The sequence below is a fragment of the Protopterus annectens genome, chromosome 5.part0 (assembly GCF_019279795.1).
Source record: "Protopterus annectens isolate FY-2018-M chromosome 5.part0, PAN1.0, whole genome shotgun sequence".
Taxonomy (NCBI): Eukaryota; Metazoa; Chordata; order Ceratodontiformes; family Protopteridae; genus Protopterus; species Protopterus annectens.
The window spans coordinates 1,371,728,615-1,371,749,031 of record NC_056735.1 but is presented as its reverse complement, the minus strand read 5'-3'; the positions used below and the strand labels follow the sequence as shown (position 1 = coordinate 1,371,749,031).

Genomic DNA, 20,417 nt, shown 5'->3' with positions numbered 1-20,417 from the left:
TTTTATTCCAGGCTATTTCTGGTGCCAAGAAAGGGAAAAGATTGGAGACCTATTTTGGATTTATCCATCCTAAACACATTTCTACTTGTACCAAAATTCAAGATGCTCACTCTACAGCAACTTCTTCCCATGCTGGGCAAGGAGTCTTGGCTGGTAACATTGGACCTCAAGGAGGCATACCTGCATGTCCCAATCAGACAAAATTGCAGAAGGTACCTCATATTTCTTGCAGGTTCAACCCACTATCAATTCTCTGCATTGCCCTTTGGCTTATCTACTGCGCCCAGAGTATTCACGAAATGCCTGGCATCAGTAATTGCCTACTGCCGACTTCAAGGGATACAAATATACCCCTATCTGGACGACTGCCTGATCCAAGCAGACAGCAAGCACATTTTTCTGAAACATCTGGCTTATGTAATAATGTTTTTGAACTCTCTGGGATACACAGTCAACAAAAAGAAATCAAGGCTGATACCCTCTCGGAAGATAATTTTCCTGGGTGCCAATTTGGACACAAACACCCAGATGGCCTACCTCACGCCAGAGAAGCAGGGGCAACTAATTCAATACTTCAGAACACTAGCAAATTACACCAGGCTGACTGCAAGGAAAATCCTGCAGGCTCTGGGATTCATTGCGTCTTGCATCTTACTAATCCCATGTGCAAGGCTGCATATGAGGAAACTACAATGGTACCTGAAAAACATATGGTCTCAACACAGCCACAGTTTGGAAACAATAATACCATTAATTCCATGTCTGCAAAAGGAATTTCTGTGGTGGGCTCAAGCATGCCAAACAAACACAGGTCTTCCATTCAGCAAGCCTCAAGCAAATCAAGTCATCACAACAGAAGCCTCGGACTACGCCTGGGGGGCGCACATGACAGATCGGTGCATTCAGGGCAAATGGTCCCAAAAAGAAAAGCACCTGCACATCAATCAAAAGAAATGCTAGCAGTAATAAATGCTATTATAGCTTTCAAGGACCTTCTACAACCAGGTCAACTATTGATAAGAACGGACAACACCACAGTTATGTGGTACATAAACAAACAGGGAGGAACACATTCTTACCCCTATGCAGACTGGCCATGTCACTTTGGAACATGGCCATGGACTTACAAATGGAACTACAAGCACAGTACTTGCCAGGCAAGGAAAACACGCTGGCAGACAACCTAAGCAGGAATATGACAGATCCACACGAATGGAAATTGCATCCAAAAGTTTTTACAAAAATAATCCAAGAATGGGGAAGGCCAGACATAGATCTATTTGCCTCCCACAAAAATCATCAATTGACAAAATTCTGCTCAAGGATCTTCCATCCAAAGGCCTGGAGAGTGGACGCTCTCTCTTTCAGTTGGACATCAATGACAGTTTATGCCTTCCCACCTCTTCCTCTGCTGCCCAAAGTTCTATTGAAGACCAGAGCAGACAGACCAAAGATGATTCTCATTGCTCCGGACTGGCCAAGGCAACACTGGTACCCACTCCTGAGGAGCCTGACGCATTCCCCACCATGGACCCTGCCTCTAATGCCTCTTCTTCTGACTCAGCACAGCTTCAAAACTCTTCACAGCCAGCTAAAAACACTCAATCTAGCCGCATGGAAGATTCCTTAGCATCACAACAGGCCCTACTCTCCAAGGAGGTGCAGGATGTCATTTTGGAGGCCAGAAGGCCATCAACTAGAAAAGCTTACTCCGCAAAATGGAAACTATGTTCTTCATATCACATTGCTGCAGTCCTTACATATGGGTAGTCCGCTGTCCTCGGTCGGCCCGAATACCAAAGTATTAGGCTGACGTCGGTCATGGGCGCTCAGATCTGACATCAGAGCGTCAGGGTATAAAAGCGCATGACCGACGTCATATCCTCAGTCTTTTTTGCCGCATGGTCCGATGCAGAAGCAGCGTTGCAAGTGCCGTTCGGCGTTCTGAAATTTTTCGTATTCGGAGTTTCAGACCGATACCAAGTTGGGCTAAGTACCCCGTTGGGGAATATTTTTGTTTTTTCTTGCCTCAGTTATTTCCGGATGTCAGAAAAAGTGAATAATTGTATTTCTTGTGGGAAACAGATACCGCATAGAGATTATCATTCCCTTTGTATTCCTTGTTTGGGACCGGAGCACGACGTAGTCGGGTGTAGGTTTTGTGCTAGGTTTAATAAGCGCACCATTAAATGAAGGTTAGATTGCACTAGGTTAGTCTTTGGGAAGAGGTGTAATTATAATATGCCGTTGGATCCTCCAACGCCCGCTTCCACGAAGAAGCGCAAAGACAAATCTTTGAAGCCTAGGCAAGATGATTCGTCCGTTTCGGATGCCGGTCCTTTAGAAGCTACAGTGGAACAGGTGGATCCGGCTGAAGTTTCTGTTGAGTCTCAGGGTGAAACTTTGTTTTTACAAGATGTAGCATCACAGGAGTCAGGTCAGGCTGAAGGGGCCTCTCTGGTTTCTGTTCTCCCTTCTATGCCTAAGGTGGTTAGGCCTTCTACTTCTATTCCTAAGGCTCCTTCTAAGGGCAGGTCTGTTTTGCCTTCCTCTGGTGTCAGTCCTGGTGCTTCAGGGTCTGTGCCTAAAAAGCACATGCTTAAAATGGCAGAAGATTTGATTACTTTAATTAGAGGTTCTGTGCCCCCTCCTGATAAGAGGCCCAGGGTGGAGCCGGAGTTGGAAAGTTTGAACCAGGCCTCAGATGATTCAGAGTCTTCTGCTGAAGACATTCAGGATTTACTCCCTTATTCTGATTCTGATGCAGAGGATTCCACTCCTTCTGCTTCTCCTCCAGAGGATTTTTCATTTTCAGAAACTCTGCACTCCATGAGGGAGCATTTTAAGTGGGAAGGACAGGATTTCTCTGATTCACGAAAGAGGCTTAGGGAGTTCTTGTTTTTACCACAGCATAGACCCTTGGCTATACCTCCTGTTTTGGATGTTGTTCAGGATGTTTTTTCGGAGGCTTCCCTTAATCCAGATTCTTTGCCCCCTGCACCAGTTAAACCGGACAGGTATTATAGGGTGCCTGAGGCTCATAAATATCTGTATAAGAGTCCTAGGGCGGATCCAGAAACTGTTAGTCAGGGGCCTAAGGGTGTTAGAGCCTCTGTTGTAAAGAATCCGGTTCCTCTAGATAAGGAAGCTAGAGCTTTGGACAGGTGGGGTAAGAAGGTGTACACATCTTCTACTTTAGCAATTAGGGCTTTAAATTGCCAGTTTCATATGCTGAAGTATCAGAATTTCCTCCTTTCTCAGCTCAAATCTAAAGTGGATGCTTTGGCAGAGGGCATAGAGTGTAAAGAATTGCAAGATTTGGTGCATGTATCTGAACAGGTGGGAAAGCATTCTTTGCAGTGTGGTTTTGATGCTTTACAGGCTTCTTCTAGGGTGGCTGCCACTGGTTCAGTTCTTCGTAGGCATGCCTGGCTTAAGGATCAGAATTTATCCGAGCATGTTAAAACTAGAATTCTGGATGCCCCTTTACAGTCTGAAGTTTTGTTTGGTCCCCCTGTGGAGTCTGTTTTGAAGAAAATGGTAGACAAGGCTAAGTCCATGCAGACTGTTAAAGATTTTTTGTAGGTGCAACCTCCAAAGTTTAGTAGAAATTGGCCTACTAAGGGGTGGACGTACCCTTCTTCTGATTCTCAGTCTAGGGGTAGATCTAGACGTGGTAGGGGCAGGGCTCAGAGTACCTTCAGGCCCAGAACATGGAGTTCGCCTGCTCAGTCTGCTGGTGAGGGTAGGGGCCAGTCCTTTCGAAAACAGGCCCAATGACCTGCATTTTCAGCTGCCAGATTCTTCTTGCCTGGCAGCTCCTTTGGGAGGAAAACTAGCTCTTTTCAAGCAAAACTGGCTTTTAATCACCCAGGACAAATGGGTATTGGACATTATAAACCAAGGCTACAAGTTCTATTTCCATACATTGCCTCCTTTCAAAGGCATGCCAGACGTTCCTCCTCGGCAAAGGATAGAGGCTCACAAACAGATTTCCTTACTTCTTCAAATGGGAGCTATACAGCCAGTTCCTCTGTCAGAGGTGGGTCTAGGATATTATTCTCGCCTGTTTCTAGTACCAAAGAAGGGGAACACGTGGAGACCGATTTTGGACTTATCCATCCTCAACACTTATTTGGACATTCCAAAGTTCAAAATGCTGATGTTACAACAGCTTTTACCTCTGCTGGGAAAAGATCACTGGATGGTAACTCTGGATCTAAAAGAGGCTTATCTTCATGTTCCTATCAGGCCCAGTTGCAGGAGGTACCTGCGTTTTCGGGCTGGAAATTTACATTATCAGTTCTCTGCATTGCCCTTTGGCTTATCTACTGCGCCCAGAGTGTTCACAAAGGATGTCCTTCATGGATGCATCTGCAGTCATAACAACTGGGTTGTCCTGTCGTCAGGCAGCCCTTCAGTCGGCCGGATTCCAAAGTCCGGGTCCGGCTTCGGCTGATGTCGCTCTTCACCCGACGTCATCTCTGTTGGTCTTCGGGTATAAAGCCACCAGCCGACGCCATTTTCCTCAGTCTTTCTTGCCGCGTGGCGCCCGAAGCAGAAGCTGTTCGCAAGTGCCGGTCGGTCGGATCCAGAGATTACTTCTACCGAATACTACTTCGAAGACTTCTAAAGCTAAGTACCCCATTGGGGACTCTTTCTTGCCTCAGCCGATGTCAGAAAAAGTTAATAATTGTTTAACCTGTGGGAAACAAATACCTCATAAGGATTTCCACTCATACTGTCTGCCTTGTTTAGGCCCAGCCCACGACGTAGCAGCCTGTTCGGCCTGTGCTTCTTTCAACCGACGAGCGCTTAGGCGTCGGTCGGAGTTTGCTGAACAGTTTTCGGTTCTGATTTTGCGTATATTATGCCGTCGGATCCGCCGACTAGCCAAACTGGTAAAAAGCAAAGATAAAGACCGACACTTTCATGATCCGCGGTTTCGGCGAAACCATGGTTAAGCAAACGCGAGTGTCTCCGTTTCGGCCGAAACCGTGAAAGCTGATCAAAATACAGCAGAATCTATCACTACCACTGAGGCCCCTGCTACTTCTCTTGAATCGGCCTCAGAAATTTTATCCACTACGGTGGTTGCCACTGACTTATCAGACACCATTCCCTTGGATGTGTCTACCCCAGCACGTGGTGCTGCTAGGCCTCCAGCAGCCATGTCCATTAAGGCCTTTGCCAGGGCCAAAGCAGCCAAAACTACTAGAACAGTGCCTGCTAAACCCCCTACAACCCGGCCCTCTTCTAGTTCACAAATGCTTACTCTGGCAGAAGATTTAATTTCATTAATTAGGGGATCTCAATCTCACCCAGACAGGGCCTCTCAGCCCCCAGAGAAGAGACCTAGGGCAGAGCCCCCCGAGCCTGTGTCCTCTGATGATTCTGCTGATGAATCAGATATAACAGACCAGCCAGAGGCTCCTTTCTCCAATTTTGAAGACTCAGATGCTGAAGAATCCATTCCAGCTGCCTCCCCACCAGAAGAATTTTCCTTTGGGGAAACCTTACATGCCATGCGAGAGCAGTTCCAATGGCAGCAGCAGGATTTCTCAGACTCCAGAAAAAGACTTAGAACCTTTCTGCACCTTCCACAACACAGGCCCTTAGCTATACCTCCTGTGCTCTCTGTGGTGGATGATGCCTTCAATGATGTCTGCTCTGCACCAGATTCTTTACCTCCAGCCCCTGCCAAACCAGACAGATTTTACAGGGTACCAGACACTCATCACCACCTTTACAAGGCCCCACTTGCAGACGCCGAAACTATATCCCAGGGTCGCAAGGCAGTAGCGGCGACCACAGCTAAAAACCCTATTACTTCTGATAGGGAAGCCAGGTCTTTAGACAGATGGGGCAAAAGGTTTACACTTCAGCTACTCTCTCAGCTAGAGCTTTAAACTGTCAGTTTCACATGATACAATACCAAGAGTTTATGCTTGATCAGTTAACAAAAAAGCTATCCTCTGATGAATCAATTGATAAGAAATATGTATTAGAAATGGTAAATAACATACAACAGGTTAGTAACCATTCCTTAAAATGTGGCTATGATGCACTGGAGGCTTCATTTAGATCAGCCATGACTGGCACAGTGATAAGAAGGCATGCATGGCTAAAGGAACAAGCTTTACCGGATCATGTTAAAGCTAAGTTATTAGATGCTCCTATGGATAAGACCAGCTTGTTTGGTACACCTGCCCAGCAGGTAATGAAGAAAATGAAAGAAAAGGCAAAATCTGTTCAAACGGTTAAAGATTTCTTGCAGGTCCAACCCCCAAGGTTTAGCAGGAACTTGCCTGCCAAAAATTGGTCCTTTCCTGACTCCACAAGATCCCAAAGGGGCAGGAATAGACGTTCCAGAGGCAGAAACCAATCCAGAGGAGGTGCCTACAGAGGACGACAGTGGCAAGGTAACAACAGAGGCACAGACACAACCACTGCCACTACAACAACACAGCCACAGTGACTTAACTCGAAATCCGCCTACCAGGGAACAAATAGCAGCTCCATTAGGCGGCAAATTAACCTTATTTTCAAAGAACTGGCACTATATCACAAAAGACAAGTGGATTTTACAAACCATAGATCAAGGTTACGGTTCCACTTCCACACTTTACCAGTCAAAAGAGGAATGCCAAATCTACCTCCAAATCAAAAAACAGAGGCTCTACAACAGATAATGCAGTTAGCAAACATGAGAGCTGTAGAAAGAGTGCCAACAACAGAACAAGGAAAGGGATTCTACTCAAGACTATTCCTAGTTCCAAGAAAGGAAAAAAGTTGGAGACCTATTCTCGACCTGTCCACCTTAAATACATACATCATTGTCCCAAAATTCAAAATGCTGACCCTACAGCAACTTCTTCCCATGCTGAGCAAGGAGTGTTGGCTGGTAACTCTAGATCTCAAGGAGGCATACCTGCACGTCCCCATTCGACCAATCTGCAGAAGATACCTCAGATTTCTTGCAGGATCAGAGCATTATCAATTCTCAACATTGCCCTTTGGCTTATCTACTGCGCCCAGAGTATTCACAAAATGCCTGGCATCAGTAATCGCCCACTGCAGACTACAGGAATTCAAATTTACCCATACCTGGACGACTGCCTGCTACAAGGGGACAACAAAAGCAAGCTGACAACAGATTTACAAAGGGTCATTTACTTGCTACAAGCACTGGGATACACAGTCAATTTACAAAAATCAAGGCTGATACCATCCCAGACAAGGACATTCTTGGGCGGAATTGGACACAGTAAAACAAATGGCTTTCCTAACTGCAGAAAAACAAAGAGAACTCCCTCTTTACTTCTTGGCACTAACAAAACAGAACAAGTTAACAGCAAGAAAAGTACTGCAGGCCTTGGGCTTCATGGCATCATGCATAATCTTGGTCCCACTTGCCAGACTACATATGAGAAAACTACAGTGGTACCTAAAGAATTTATGGTCCCAACACAGGCACAGCCTAGAAACAGAAATTCCACTAATTCCATGCTTAAAACAGGAGTTCCTATGGTGGGCTCAAGCATGCCAGTCAAACCCAGGGCTACCCTTTCGCAGATGTCAAGCAAGCCAGACCATCACAACAGGCGCTTCAGACCTAGGATGGGGGCCCACATGCTGGACAAATGCGTGCAAGGATTGTGGGCGCAGGATCAACTTCACCTGCACATCAACCTAAAAGAAATGCTGGCAGTAAAACTGGCAATCCAAAACTTCAGACCATTTCTCAAAGAGGGCCAGTTGATGATAAGGACAGACAACACCACAGTCATGTGGTACATCAACAAACAGGGAGGCACTCATTCATACCCCCTATGCAGAATGACTTTGGAGCTGTGGAACCTGGCACTCAGCTACAACATCCAGTTACAGGCAATATTTGTACCGGGAAAGAAAATACTCTAGCAGACATATTATGCAGAACCACATCGGATGCCCACGAATGGATGCTACACCGGACATCTTCAAGACCATCTCAAAGAAATGGGAATGCCTCAGATAGATCTATTTGCTTCCCTCTCAATCACCAGCTCAAAAGTTCTGCACAAGGACATTCCACCCACTAGCATGGAAAGTGGATTCGCTCTCCTTCAGCTGGAAAGGCCTAACAGCATATGCATTCCCACCTCTTCCCTTGATACACAAGGTATTACTAAAAATCAAGGAAGAGCGTCCAAGGATAATCCTAATAGCTCCAAACTGGCCAAGACAACACTGGTACCCACTGCTGAGGAGCATGTCTCAGAACAATATGTGGCCAATACCCTGATGCCTTTGATGTTAACTCAGAACAACTACAGCATCATGCATCCAAACCTAAAAGCGTTGCAACTGACTGCATGGAACATCACATAGCAGCAGCTAATCCAGAACTTTCCCAAAGAGTTAAAGACATTATTCTTGAAGCCCAGACCTTCAACAAGAAGGAACTATGCAGGAAAATGGAAAAGGTTTGTCATTTGGAGTACTGAAAGAGGAAAAGATGTGTCAAACATAGATATGCCTAACATTCTGGAGTATCTGGCAGAACTTCTACATTCAGGCCTGTCCTACTCCTCCATCAAGATACATGCATCAGCTATATCAGCAGAATACAGCTTTGATCCACCTGTTTTTTCACACCCATTACTCAGACAGCTCCTCAGAGGAATCAAGAATGTAAAACCTCCAAGGAAACCACCATTGCCAGCTTGGGACTTGAACTTTGTGCTAGAAAAGTTGACACTATCACCCTTTGAGCCAGCAGCAACAGCAGACCTACAGCATCTATCGTGGAAAACCGCCTTCCTACTGGCAATAACCTCAGCCAGGAGGGTTTCTGAACTCCAGGCCCTAATGGCAGTACAACCCTTCCTAATCTTCCATCAAGATAGAGTGTCCATGAGGACTAATCCTACATTTATGCCTAAGGTGGTATCCAGAGTGTCTTTAAACCAGGCAATCCACCTACCTACCTTCTTTCCCAACCCACAAAACAGACGGGAAAGAATACTGCATACCTTGGATGTACATAGACAGCTACGCTACTACCTGGACAGAACAAAAAGTAGCAGAAAAACTGATCAGCTTTTTGTAGCCTATGCAACAGGAAGGGAGCTAAAGCTATTTCCAAACAGACAATTTCCAAATGGATAGGAAATTGCATACGATTCTGTTACTCCTTCCATGGAAAACCAATTCCACAGAACATAAGGCCTCATTCTACAAGGGCAACAGCCACTACCACAGCCTTTTACGAGGAGTGGCAACCAAAGACATTATTGAGGCGGCTACTTGGACCTCCGTGCATACATTTGCCAAGCATTATAATTTGCCTCTATATTCCAGATCCCGAGCAGGGTTTGCCACTGCTGTACTGCAAGGGATCCTAAACACACCATAATCTAGTTTCTTCCTCCTCCCTAGTTGGCTATGGTATTCTACCCAGTTGTTATGACTGCAGATGCATCCATGAAGGACATAGTACAGTTTTGTACCTACCATAAATGTAGATGTCCGAACTGGATAGCATCTGCAGTCAGGATTACCTCCCTCCTTCCCTCTGTGGTACTCCTAGGGAGTTTACCCTCCCAATAGCAAGCTGGTGGGGGGAGTGTTATATGGTGTATTTGTTGAATATATGTACATACATGCTTATTTTTGTGTTTACCACTATCTTTTGGAAACATTGGCATTTATCCAAAATTTTTAGCCTTCAAGAGGGCTACTGGCATCTGGGGCAAGAAACACTGAGGAAAATGGCGTCGGCTGATGCCTTTATACCCGAAGACCAACAGAGATGACGTCGGGTGAAGTGCGACATCAGCCGAAGCCGGACCCGGACTTTGGAATCCGGCCGACTGAAGGGCTGCCTGACGACAGGACAACCCAGTTGTTATGACTGCAGATGCTATCCAGTTCGGACATCTACATTTATGGTAGGTACAAAACTGTACTTTCTGGCTCCAGTGATAGCCTTTTTCAGGTTAGGAGGAATACAGATTTATCCTTATTTGGACGATTGCCTGATTATTGCACAAGACAAGGACGAACTTCTTCATCATCTACAGTATGTGATGGTAGTGTTAAGATGCCTAGGGTATTCTGTGAACGAAACAAAGTCCAGTCTAGTACCCTCTCAGGACATGTGCTTTCTGGGTGTGCGACTGAATACAGCTTCTCAGATGGCCTTTTTGACCCCGGACAAACAAAGAAACCTTTCTCTATATTTCCATCAAATGTCTCTACAGTCCAGGCTGACTGCAAGGACAGTCCTTCAAGCCTTGGGGTTCATGGCATCTTGTATTCTGGTGCTTCCCAATGCCAAACTGCATATGAGGAAGCTTCAGTGGTATCTCAAAAATGTATGGACACAACACTGCCAAGATCTAGACACTGTCATTCAGATGATTCCTTGCATTCAGAAGGAATTTTTGTGGTGGGCCAGGAATGTCACCTAAACAAGGGACTCTCTGTGACCCGACCAGGCGAGTCAGATTCTAACGACAGATGCCTCGGACAAGGCTTGGGGAGCACACCTCAATGGAAAATGGGTGCAAGACACGTGGCCTGTCAGACTTCAACATTTGCATATCAACTTGAAGGAGATGTTAGCAGTTCAATTTGCATTGATGGCTTTCAAGGATTTACTTCACCCAGGGCAGGTGTTGATTCAAACAGACAACACTACTGTCATGTGGTACATCAACAAGCAAGGGGGAACTCACTCGTACCCTCTTTGCAGGCAAGCGATGATTTTGTGGGAGACTGCTCTCAGTTTACACCTCAATCTTCAGGCAAGATTCCTACCAGGAGCACAGAACTCCTTAGCAGATGTGTTGAGCAGACAAATAGTGGATCCTCACGAGTGGAAATTGGATCCTCATGTATTTCAAAAGTTGACAGTGTTATGGGGAACTCCAGACATAGATCTGTTCGCTTCCCCACTAAATTACCAGTTGCCAAAGTTTTGCACAAAAATGTTTCATCCCACAGCTTGGAAGGTGGACGCTCTATCATTCAGTTGGAACAATCTTCATGTATATGCCTTTCCACCTCTGCCTCTTCTACCCAAGGTACTCTTAAAGGCCAGACAAGACAAGCCATCCATGATTCTGATAGCGCCGGATTGGACTCGACAACACTGGTACCCACTACTGAGGAGTTTAGTACGAGAGCCTCCATGGCCTCTACCTTTGATTCCACATCTTTTGTCTCAGGAGGGCAATCACTTTCTCAATGTCAGGATTCAGTCTCTGCATCTAACAGCCTGGCATATTCTGTTTTAGACTCTGGAGGGTCTCAGCTTCCACAACAAGTTTTGAATGTTATTTTGGAGGCCAGGAGGCCTAGTACAAGGAAAGTTTACGCTGATAAATGGAGGAGATTTTTTATTTGGAGCAAAGGGAAGGACTTTGATGTTTCCAAGCCTGATTTAAGTGTTTCTCTGCAATATCTTACTGAATTATTGGACAAGGGTTTGTCCTTCTCCTCCATAAAAGTTCATGCTGCAGCCATTTCTGCTCACTATGACTGTGACCCTCCTTTATTCTCTCATCCTTTGTTTAAGCAATTTCTTAGAGGGGCAAAGAACATAAGACCCCATGAGCTCCTACTCCTGCTTGGGATCTCAATTTTGTGTTGGAAAAACTTACTCTACAACCTTTTGAGCCTGCAGCTACTGCCGAGTTGAAGTATTTGTCATGGAAGACTGCTTTTTTGTTGGCCATTACCTCTGTAAGAAGGGTTTCTGAATTACAGGCCCTTATGGCAGTGGAACCTTTCCTAATTTTTCATAAGGATAGGGTATCTTTGCGTACTAATCCTTCCTTTATGCCTAAAGTGGTGTCTAGTGTGGCCTTGAATCAAACTATTCATTTGCCTACCTTTTATGCAGACCCCCAAAACAAAGGGGAGAAGATTTTGCATACTTTGGATATTCATAGGCAGTTGCGTTATTATTTGAGCAGAACCAAGGGGTTCAGGCAGTCTCAGCAGTTGTTTGTTTCTTTTGCTTTGGGTTCTCAAGGGAAACCTGTTTCGAAACAGACTATTTCTAAATGGATTGGTTTTTGTATTTCTTTCTGTTATTCCCATCATGGTAAGGAGATTCCGGCTGGAATCAGACCTCATTCCACTAGAGCTACTGCCACTTCTACTGCCTTTCTAAGGGGGGGTAGCTACAAAAGATATTTTGGAGGCAGCTACTTGGAGTTCAGTACATACTTTTTCTAAACATTACCATCTTCCTCTCTATTCTAAGTCTAGGGCTGGGTTTGCCACTGCTATTTTACAGGGCATTTTAGCAGCCCCTAATGCTTTATGATTTGGCCATCCTCCCTTTCCTCTGCTTTGGGATTCTACCCATATGTAAGGACTGCAGCAATGAGAGATGAAGAACATAGTACAGTTTTGTACCTACCATAAATGTAGATGTTCGAAGATCCACATTGCTGCAGTCCAATTTACCCTCCCTCCTTCCCCACTGTAGTTTGTATGGTTATATAGTTTGGGTGGTGGTTGTTGTTGGGCATGTTTTTGGGAGGTATTCTGTTTTTGGCTATGGCCTTTCTTTTTAGGGCCTTCTGACATCTGGGGCAAGAAAAGACTGAGGATATGACGTCGGTCATGCGCTTTTATACCCTGAGGCTCTGATGTCAGATTTGAGTGCCCATGACCGACGTCAGCCTAATACTTTGGTATTCGGGCCGACCGAGGACAGCGGACTACCCATATGTAAGGACTGCAGCAATGTGGATCTTCGAACATCTACATTTATGGTAGGTACAAAACTGTACTTTTTTGTGTCTGGAATGAGAAAAAGGGCCAGGGTCCTGGAAAATTGAATTTACCTCAAATACTACAATATTTGGCTGAACTGCTAAGCAGTGGACTTTCTTTCTCCTCCATCAAAATCCATGCCTCAGCCATTTCTGCAGAATACAACACTGATCCACCTTTATTCTCTCACCCTCTCTTAAGACACTTCCTCAGAGGGGCTAAGAATTTAAGACTTCCAAGGAAACAACCAATACCTGCTTGGGATCTTAATTTCATTCTGGAAAAACTGACCTTGCCTCCCTTTGAGCCAGATCTGCAATATTTGTCCTGGAAAACAGCTTTCCTTCTGGCTATCACCTCAGCTCGTAGAGTTTCAGAACTACAGGCTCTCATGGCTGTCCAGCCTTTTATCATCTTCCATCAGGACAGAGTTTCCTTACGAACCAACCCATCCTTTATACCTAAAGTGGTATCCAGGGTAGCTTTAAATCAGGCCATACATTTACCTACCTTTTATCCTAATCCTCAAAACAAAGGGGAGAGATTACTACATTCCTTGGACATCCACAGACAACTGCGTTATTATTTGGACAGAACAAAGCCTTTCAGAAAATCAGAACAGCTCTTTGTGGCCTATGCGGTAGGAGCTCAAGGAAAGCCAATTTCCAAACAGACAATCTCAAAATGGATAGCCCACTGCATACACTTTTGCTATTCCTTTCATGGCAAAACTGTACCTACAGGCATCAGAACTCATTCCACCAGGGCCACAGCCACCTCTGCAGCCTTTCTCAGAGGAGTTCCTACCAAGGATATTTTAGAAGCACCCACTTGGAGTTCTGTGCATACCTTCTCCAAGCACTACAACCTACCATTATACTCCAAATCTAGAGCAGGCTTTGCCACTGCAGTCTTGCAGGGCATTTTGGCTCCTCCTAGTTCCACCTAGTGCCTACCACCCCTTTCTTAGCTTTGGGATTCTACCCATCTGTTATGACTGCAGCTGTATGCACGATGAACATAGTACAGTTTTGTACCTACCATAAATGTAGATGTTAAAGTGGTAATATAGCTGCAGTCCAGGTTTCCCTCCCTCCTTCCCCTCTTGGGACAGGCCTATAGGCTAACACATCCTCATACAACCTGATTGGGGTATTCATTTATGATGTATTTGCTTGCAACTACTGTATTTTGATTATATTGCACTGCATTATTACACAAATTTATGTATTGCCTTCCTTCTGGGGGCACCCGACATCTGGGGCAAGAAAAACTGAAGAAAATGGCGTCGGCGGGTTCCTTTATACCCCTGTCGCACTGACGTCAGGGAAGAAGCGACGACAACCGACACTGGACCTAGACTTTGGAATTCGGCCGACCGAGGACCCGCCTGATGACAGGAGAACCCATCTGTTATGACTGCAGCTGTATTAGCACTCGAACATCTACATTTATGGTAGGTACAAAACTGTACTTTATAATTGTATCTTTTGACAAGCATGACTTTCCTTATAACTGTCAAATTGACAACACTTCTGAAAATTGATCCCGTTATTAGGGATCTAGGAGCCTTTGTTGACAGTGAACTGTCCTTTGATTACCACATGTTAACAGTTGTAAGAAAGTTCTTTTTCATTGGACAACTTATACCTAAAGGTATTAAGTCCAGATGTAGGTGGGTAATCATTCCACTCTACTTGGTCGTCGTTAGGACAGTCATTGCATATAAATGCCCCTTTTGCTATGTACATGTCGAAAAACTTGTCACATCTGGAATGAACACCTTTCTCACTATCAAAATTAAGGATCCAAGTCTTAAAACTATGCAGACCATCTCAAAACCTTGTCCCTCTTCTCACTATCTAGAGGTGATCTCTGCTTCATGTACAAAGCTTTAACGGACCCTTTTCTGTTAGACCTATTACACATTCATAAGTCCTATAATTCACCTGCTCTAAAAATCTCAGATCTCTTCTGCAAAATAAGTAGAACGTGTTGGAGAGAATGGTTTGTGTCTCAAAGAACACTACTTACATGGAACCATCATATGGTCTGTATAAAGGAAAGTACTTCTCTTACTCTTTTCAAATATAATTTAGACAAATAGTACCCCTCGTCTCTCAGGGATAGGAAAAATATGTAACTGTTTCAACATGTCCTTGTTCGGACCATCTCTAGGTTACTTGAATGCAAAATTAGGGACTGCAGTCTGCTACAGGAATGTAAGGTGAAGCTGCTTAAGATCCTCACAGATCAGTGGCCTAGTTAAGTACCTACAAACCTGTGTATGAAACCAAGCATCAGGTATTTTTTTCTGTTATGAAAGATGATCTGCCCATTGCACTTGCCTTTTGATTATTTCTTTGTTTTCTGTTATCCACTCAATTCTACTTAGTTGTAGAAGGATGCGCCACTGACATGTTAGATGATCTGTCAGAATTTTTCCTTTGTTTACATTTGTTTCAGATACTGCAAGTCTGTAGTTTTAAGACATTTTCTCCAAGTATTATAGTTCGAGTAGCATAAGGTGTCAGCTGCTATAGTACTGTGGACCATGATTTATTGCGCACACAAAACATACTAATCAAACCATAGGCGTCTACTAATTGCATCAGTAAGCTACAGAGTTTATTTTGGCACATTTGTGAATGTTTTAGTTAATGAGTGCTGGCAGAAAATTTTTTTCAAGGTGCAATTGAAGTATTAAAATGTGTTGATATTGTATTATATAGTGTTGGATGTTAAGAATTGTTATCCCTATGACCCCACATTGAAAAAAAGGTACTTGAAGAAGGAATGATTTTTTTTTCTTAGTAGCTTTATTTTCCTTTTCTAGTACATCTAAGCTTCCAAGTGATCTCCTTGATTTGCAACCAACATTTCAGACATCGCTGCATTCTTCATCTACCACACCACCAGTAGCAAGTACGTGGGGAGGTAAGTCTAAATAGCATTTCATATTTTTTTAATAGGGCAGCATTTGTGTTTTTTGAAATCATTTTTCTAAATTTCATTAGGACTGTGTTTTTGTTTGCTATCATAAAAAATAGGTTAGGTCAGTTATGTGCAGAATTCAGCAGCAGATGAACTTGTCGGTCTTTTCACCCCCCAGAAAAAAATTGTTTTACTATATATATATATATATATATATATATATATATGTGTGTGTGTGTGTGTGTGTGTGTGTATATATAATATTTCGGAGGCCTTCTGCATTGTTGGCATTTCCACATTAGCTATCCCCAGCTCAGCACTGTAGTGAGCTTTTGTTATTCCTGCATTGGTAGTGAGAATGCCTGCAGCCAGTGCTCATTATAACCTTATGTGACAGTATGTCCAAAAGTTCCTTTCCCATACTTTTTAGTTAATTTTTGATGCTGTCACCATTTAAATCTCAATACTGATTGTTATTGTAGGAAGACTCCCATGTCCAAGGCGTAAAGTATCAAAAATGTTGGCATGCAGTTTTCAGATCACTAGACGCACAGCACCACTGTTTTCATTGTATAGGAAAGGAACATGGAAAGGAACTTGACATGACACACAGCATTGAAAGTGTCCATGCTTCTATCCACCTGCCATGCGATAATCATGAGGCCTACATTGGTGGGATATTTGTGTGCATATGTTTAACAATGGCGCTAATATTGTAACTTATCTTTAGATGGGAGTTGCTGTTTGTTCACTAAACACTGATTTGATGTCAATTTTCATTCATTCCTCAACAGTGTGGTTCGGATCTGACCCTTCCATTATTTTATCTCATGGCCCTTAAGCTCTCAAGTTCCTCCCTTACCCATAATACACCAACCCCTAATATACCTTCAATCTCATTTGCCACTTTCACATTTGGGCATTGTTGCTTTGAGCTCTTGGGTGTTTTTTTTTTCAGTGGAGACAAGTTATGAATTTTCTGATATTTCCATAGGAAGCCCAGCCAGAGCCCAAACCTAAATCCAATAGAAAATCTGTGGGTGACCTGAAGAGGCCTGTGCACAAGAGATGCCCTCGCAATCTGACAGATTTGGAGCCCTTTTGCAGGGGAGAGTGGGCAAATATAAATAAAAAAAGTCAAGATGCGCCATGCTGATAGCTCCTACCCAAGAAGATTGAATGTTGTAATTAAATCAAAAGGTGCTTTGACAAAGTATTAGTTTAAGGGGGTGTGCACACTTATGCAACAAGCTTATTGTGTGCTTTTTATTTTTTATATTTTCCCCTAATAGATTTGTTTTTCAGTTAAACTGTACAGGTTATAGGTCACATTAAAAGTGGGAAAAGTTTTGAATGTTTTATTGTGGTTTCATTTTTTATATCACAAAAACCTGGCATTTTAATAGGGGTGTGTACACTTTTTATATCCAATGTATGTATATGTATGTATATATATATATATATATATATATATATATATATATATATATATATTATAGTCTTTCCTCTCTCTCTCTTTTTCTCTCTGTAAGTGTGTCTGAAAAAGGTGGAAAAGGTCCATCTGGCTTCAAGAAATGCCAGAAAAAATGGGGGCACAAGTTGTCCTCCTAACTGATACTTGCTCTTTATGCGTGTATTGTTTAGGTCCGGACCATTTACAGTCTATTGCTCAATATGCAAGGCTTTCACTCCTAGAGCCGTCGCAGATAGAAAAAAGAAATTGATCCTGAAAGGTTTACTGCCAGCTTCATTCTCTGAGATTATTTCTGGGACCCCCCCCCCCCCAAATCTATATTTAAGGAACCTTTGTCAAAGCTTTCGGGACCTTCTGGTTCTTCAACACCTTCATTGGATCTTACCACAGAACCACCTCAGAAGAAGCACTGTAAGTCAGATCTGAAGACTGCTCTGATCCAGCCGGCTTTGGATTCTAAAAAAGTTTCCTTGAATCCTAGCTTGTTGGATCTGAAGGCTTTACCCAGAACAAGATACGCTCCTTCAATAGATCCAGTGTCTTCTAGGGTACCCTCCCCATACCTTGAGTCCAGCTGCTACTCCAGGTCACCATCAGTCACTTTCTCTCTCTCTTCCAGAAGTCTGACAGAAGCCGTTGTGGGCAGGATAATGAAAATTCTCTCTGTGCAGATACAGATGGGTGTTCTCCCAACTCCTACCCCTTCAGGTTAGGAATTCTTATTCGCACTACTTCACCACCAATCTCTGCTTCTCCGATCTGTCCTTTAGTTTTGGAGGCCTTGGATCCAAGTCTGCTGGGACTGTCTGGCTCTGAGACTACCACTGAGTGCACTGGTTAAGACTGTTTTAGAGCCAGATGACGTTCGGAGCAGTAGCATCCCTTTCAGATCCGAGGTGTTAGTCGGCTCCAAAGTTGTCATAGCAGTCTCTACCCCTTGGAGCATCAGGACTGGACAGCTTGGCTCTGCTCTCTGCCTTGGGTGGAATACCTTCGGAGCAGGGCGAGCCAATGGGGTGGAAGCATTGCTTCTCAGCTCTATCTGCTTCTTTCTCTCTGGCCCGTAATGCTTTTGAGGTGGTGGAGAAAATTTTCTCAGCTTCTGCAAGACAGACAGCCCCCCCCCCCCCCCAGGTCTTCCCTCTGGATCCCGTGTGCCTCTGTGCCTTGAACCTCAACATTCTGTGCTACAGAGACAGCCAACCCAAAGTCTCCAGGTTACCCATCAGGGTAATCACTATCTTTTTCAATAGTTCTTCGGAGCAGCCCATGGAGGAAGTCCCTAGGAAGATGAAGTGCAACAAGAGGCACTTGGATTCACCTCAGGACTCCATCACTGAGGATACTGATTTTTAAGAAGGGGAAAGGGTCCTCAGGATCACCACCTAAAGACATCTCATATGGAGACATCCTTGAGATCCTTAAGCAGAAGCAGTTGGTCTATTAACCATCCTTACCCAGAAGAATCCGTGTTCCTGGTGGTGTTTTGGTCTGGCCTGCCTACCTCTTGGGTAACTCTGCCTGCCAGTGAGCGTATTGACTTGATCTCTAGGTGAGCATGGAAATAACCTGACACAGTTGAGCCAATCCCCAAGAAACTGGATAGGATTCTGGCACCACCTGTAGAAAGGGAGCTCTGGAGCAAGAGACTGCCCATATATGCCATGGTTGTGGCAGCAGCCACCAAGAAGGAGCTAGTGGAACAAAGTTCCATTGTCCATCCTCCTAACAGGGAGTCTAGGGCTTTGGACAAGTTTGGGAAACATGTACATGCTTCATTGACATTTGCTGTCAGGTCACTGAACTACTTGGCACACTTAACGAGACTTCAGAAGGACTTGATTAAGGAACTCTCAAAATCCCTTTCTGGGATCACTACTGCTGAGACTCTGGCTTCTGTGACCTCACATTTGACAGCCCTTCAGTTCATCTCAAATTCATCCATGAGACTTGTCTCACACAGCTGTGGATATTTCAAAGGTAGAGTGGGTTCATGCATTTCCATTAGGAGGCAAACTTGGATGTGCTTGTGTGACTTTGCAGATCCCTTCAAGTCCTCTTTCATCAATGCTGCTTTTGACTGAATCTCCTTATGTGGCCCCAGAGTGAAGGGCGCACTCTCCAGCTGAGAGCAGAATGGATAGACCCTTTCTGCAGTGGGAATACGTTTTTGTGACCCCTCAAAGGACCTTCTCCCAGAATCAACAAGGAGGATGAAAAATGTGGTTCAAGAAATTCGAGGGTCCTTTCCAAGATCCACATGGAGATGGTTCCCCCAGAGGCAAGGGGGAGACTCAAAAGGAAGACACCATCCACATGGCAGAGGAGGCCTGCAGAATCAGTGGTCTTGAGATTCTTTCTCTGACAAACCCTACCAGCACTCCTAAAAGGAGGCCCGATTGTCCCCTTCTGCAGGCAATCTGGGATTGTTTAGTCCTGCACCTGAGAGCCTGACTAGACATCACAAAAGATACATAGATGCAGAGGATTATTTCCAGAGGTTATATAATTCCCTTTTCACCTCCATCTACATGCAACTTTCCTAATGTTCCACCCAGTCACAGGAAAGCAACAGCACTAGTGATACAAAATCTGCTAGAAGAACGAGTCATCCAAGAGGTCATACCAGACCAGATAGAATCTGGAACTTGCTCAAGATTTTTTTTAGTGCCAAAGAAAATGGGACTGGAGACCAATTCTGGATCTCAGTAACTTGAACATGTCAGTTCTACACTTGAAGTTTCAGATGGGCATGGTTCAGTCCATCCTGCCCTTTTTGGGCAAGGATGAGTGAATGTGCTCTATAGATCTTCAGGATATGTATTTTCACGTAAAAATGAGCAGGCAGTCTAGAAGGTTTTTTTTGCTTCCCCTGGGAGCCAATCATTACCAGTTCAGAGCACTGCCCTTTGGTCTCACCTCAGCCCCCAAGGTGTTCAAAATGCATAGTAGTGGTAGCAGCTCACTTGAGATTGCAGGGATTCCGGGTATTTCCATATTTGGAAAACTGGCTCATTACAGCCCTGACAAGTCATTTGCAAGTACTGCAAACTTGCTCCAATCTCGGAATCACAGTAAATTTCAACAGATCTCAGTTAGAATCAACTCGGACATTCAAATTCATAGGAGCGATCTTCAGCACAGTATCTGTGACAGCTTCCCTTCCTGTCTCGAGACATACATACTATAACATTCCAAGTCAGAATAATAATATGCAGTACCACAGTCTCAG

General features: G+C 44.2%; 1 protein-coding gene across 1 annotated transcript in view; it reads left to right on the top strand.

Annotated features, from left to right (window-relative positions):
* PICALM (phosphatidylinositol binding clathrin assembly protein) overlaps window positions 1-20,417 on the top strand; it is a 1,485,257-nt gene that overhangs the window by 347,587 nt on the left and 1,117,253 nt on the right. Inside the window, exon 5 of the mRNA XM_044072003.1 lies at window positions 15,614-15,714. Coding sequence (XP_043927938.1) covers window positions 15,614-15,714 — 101 coding nt within the window. The remainder of the gene's footprint in view (window positions 1-15,613; window positions 15,715-20,417) is intronic.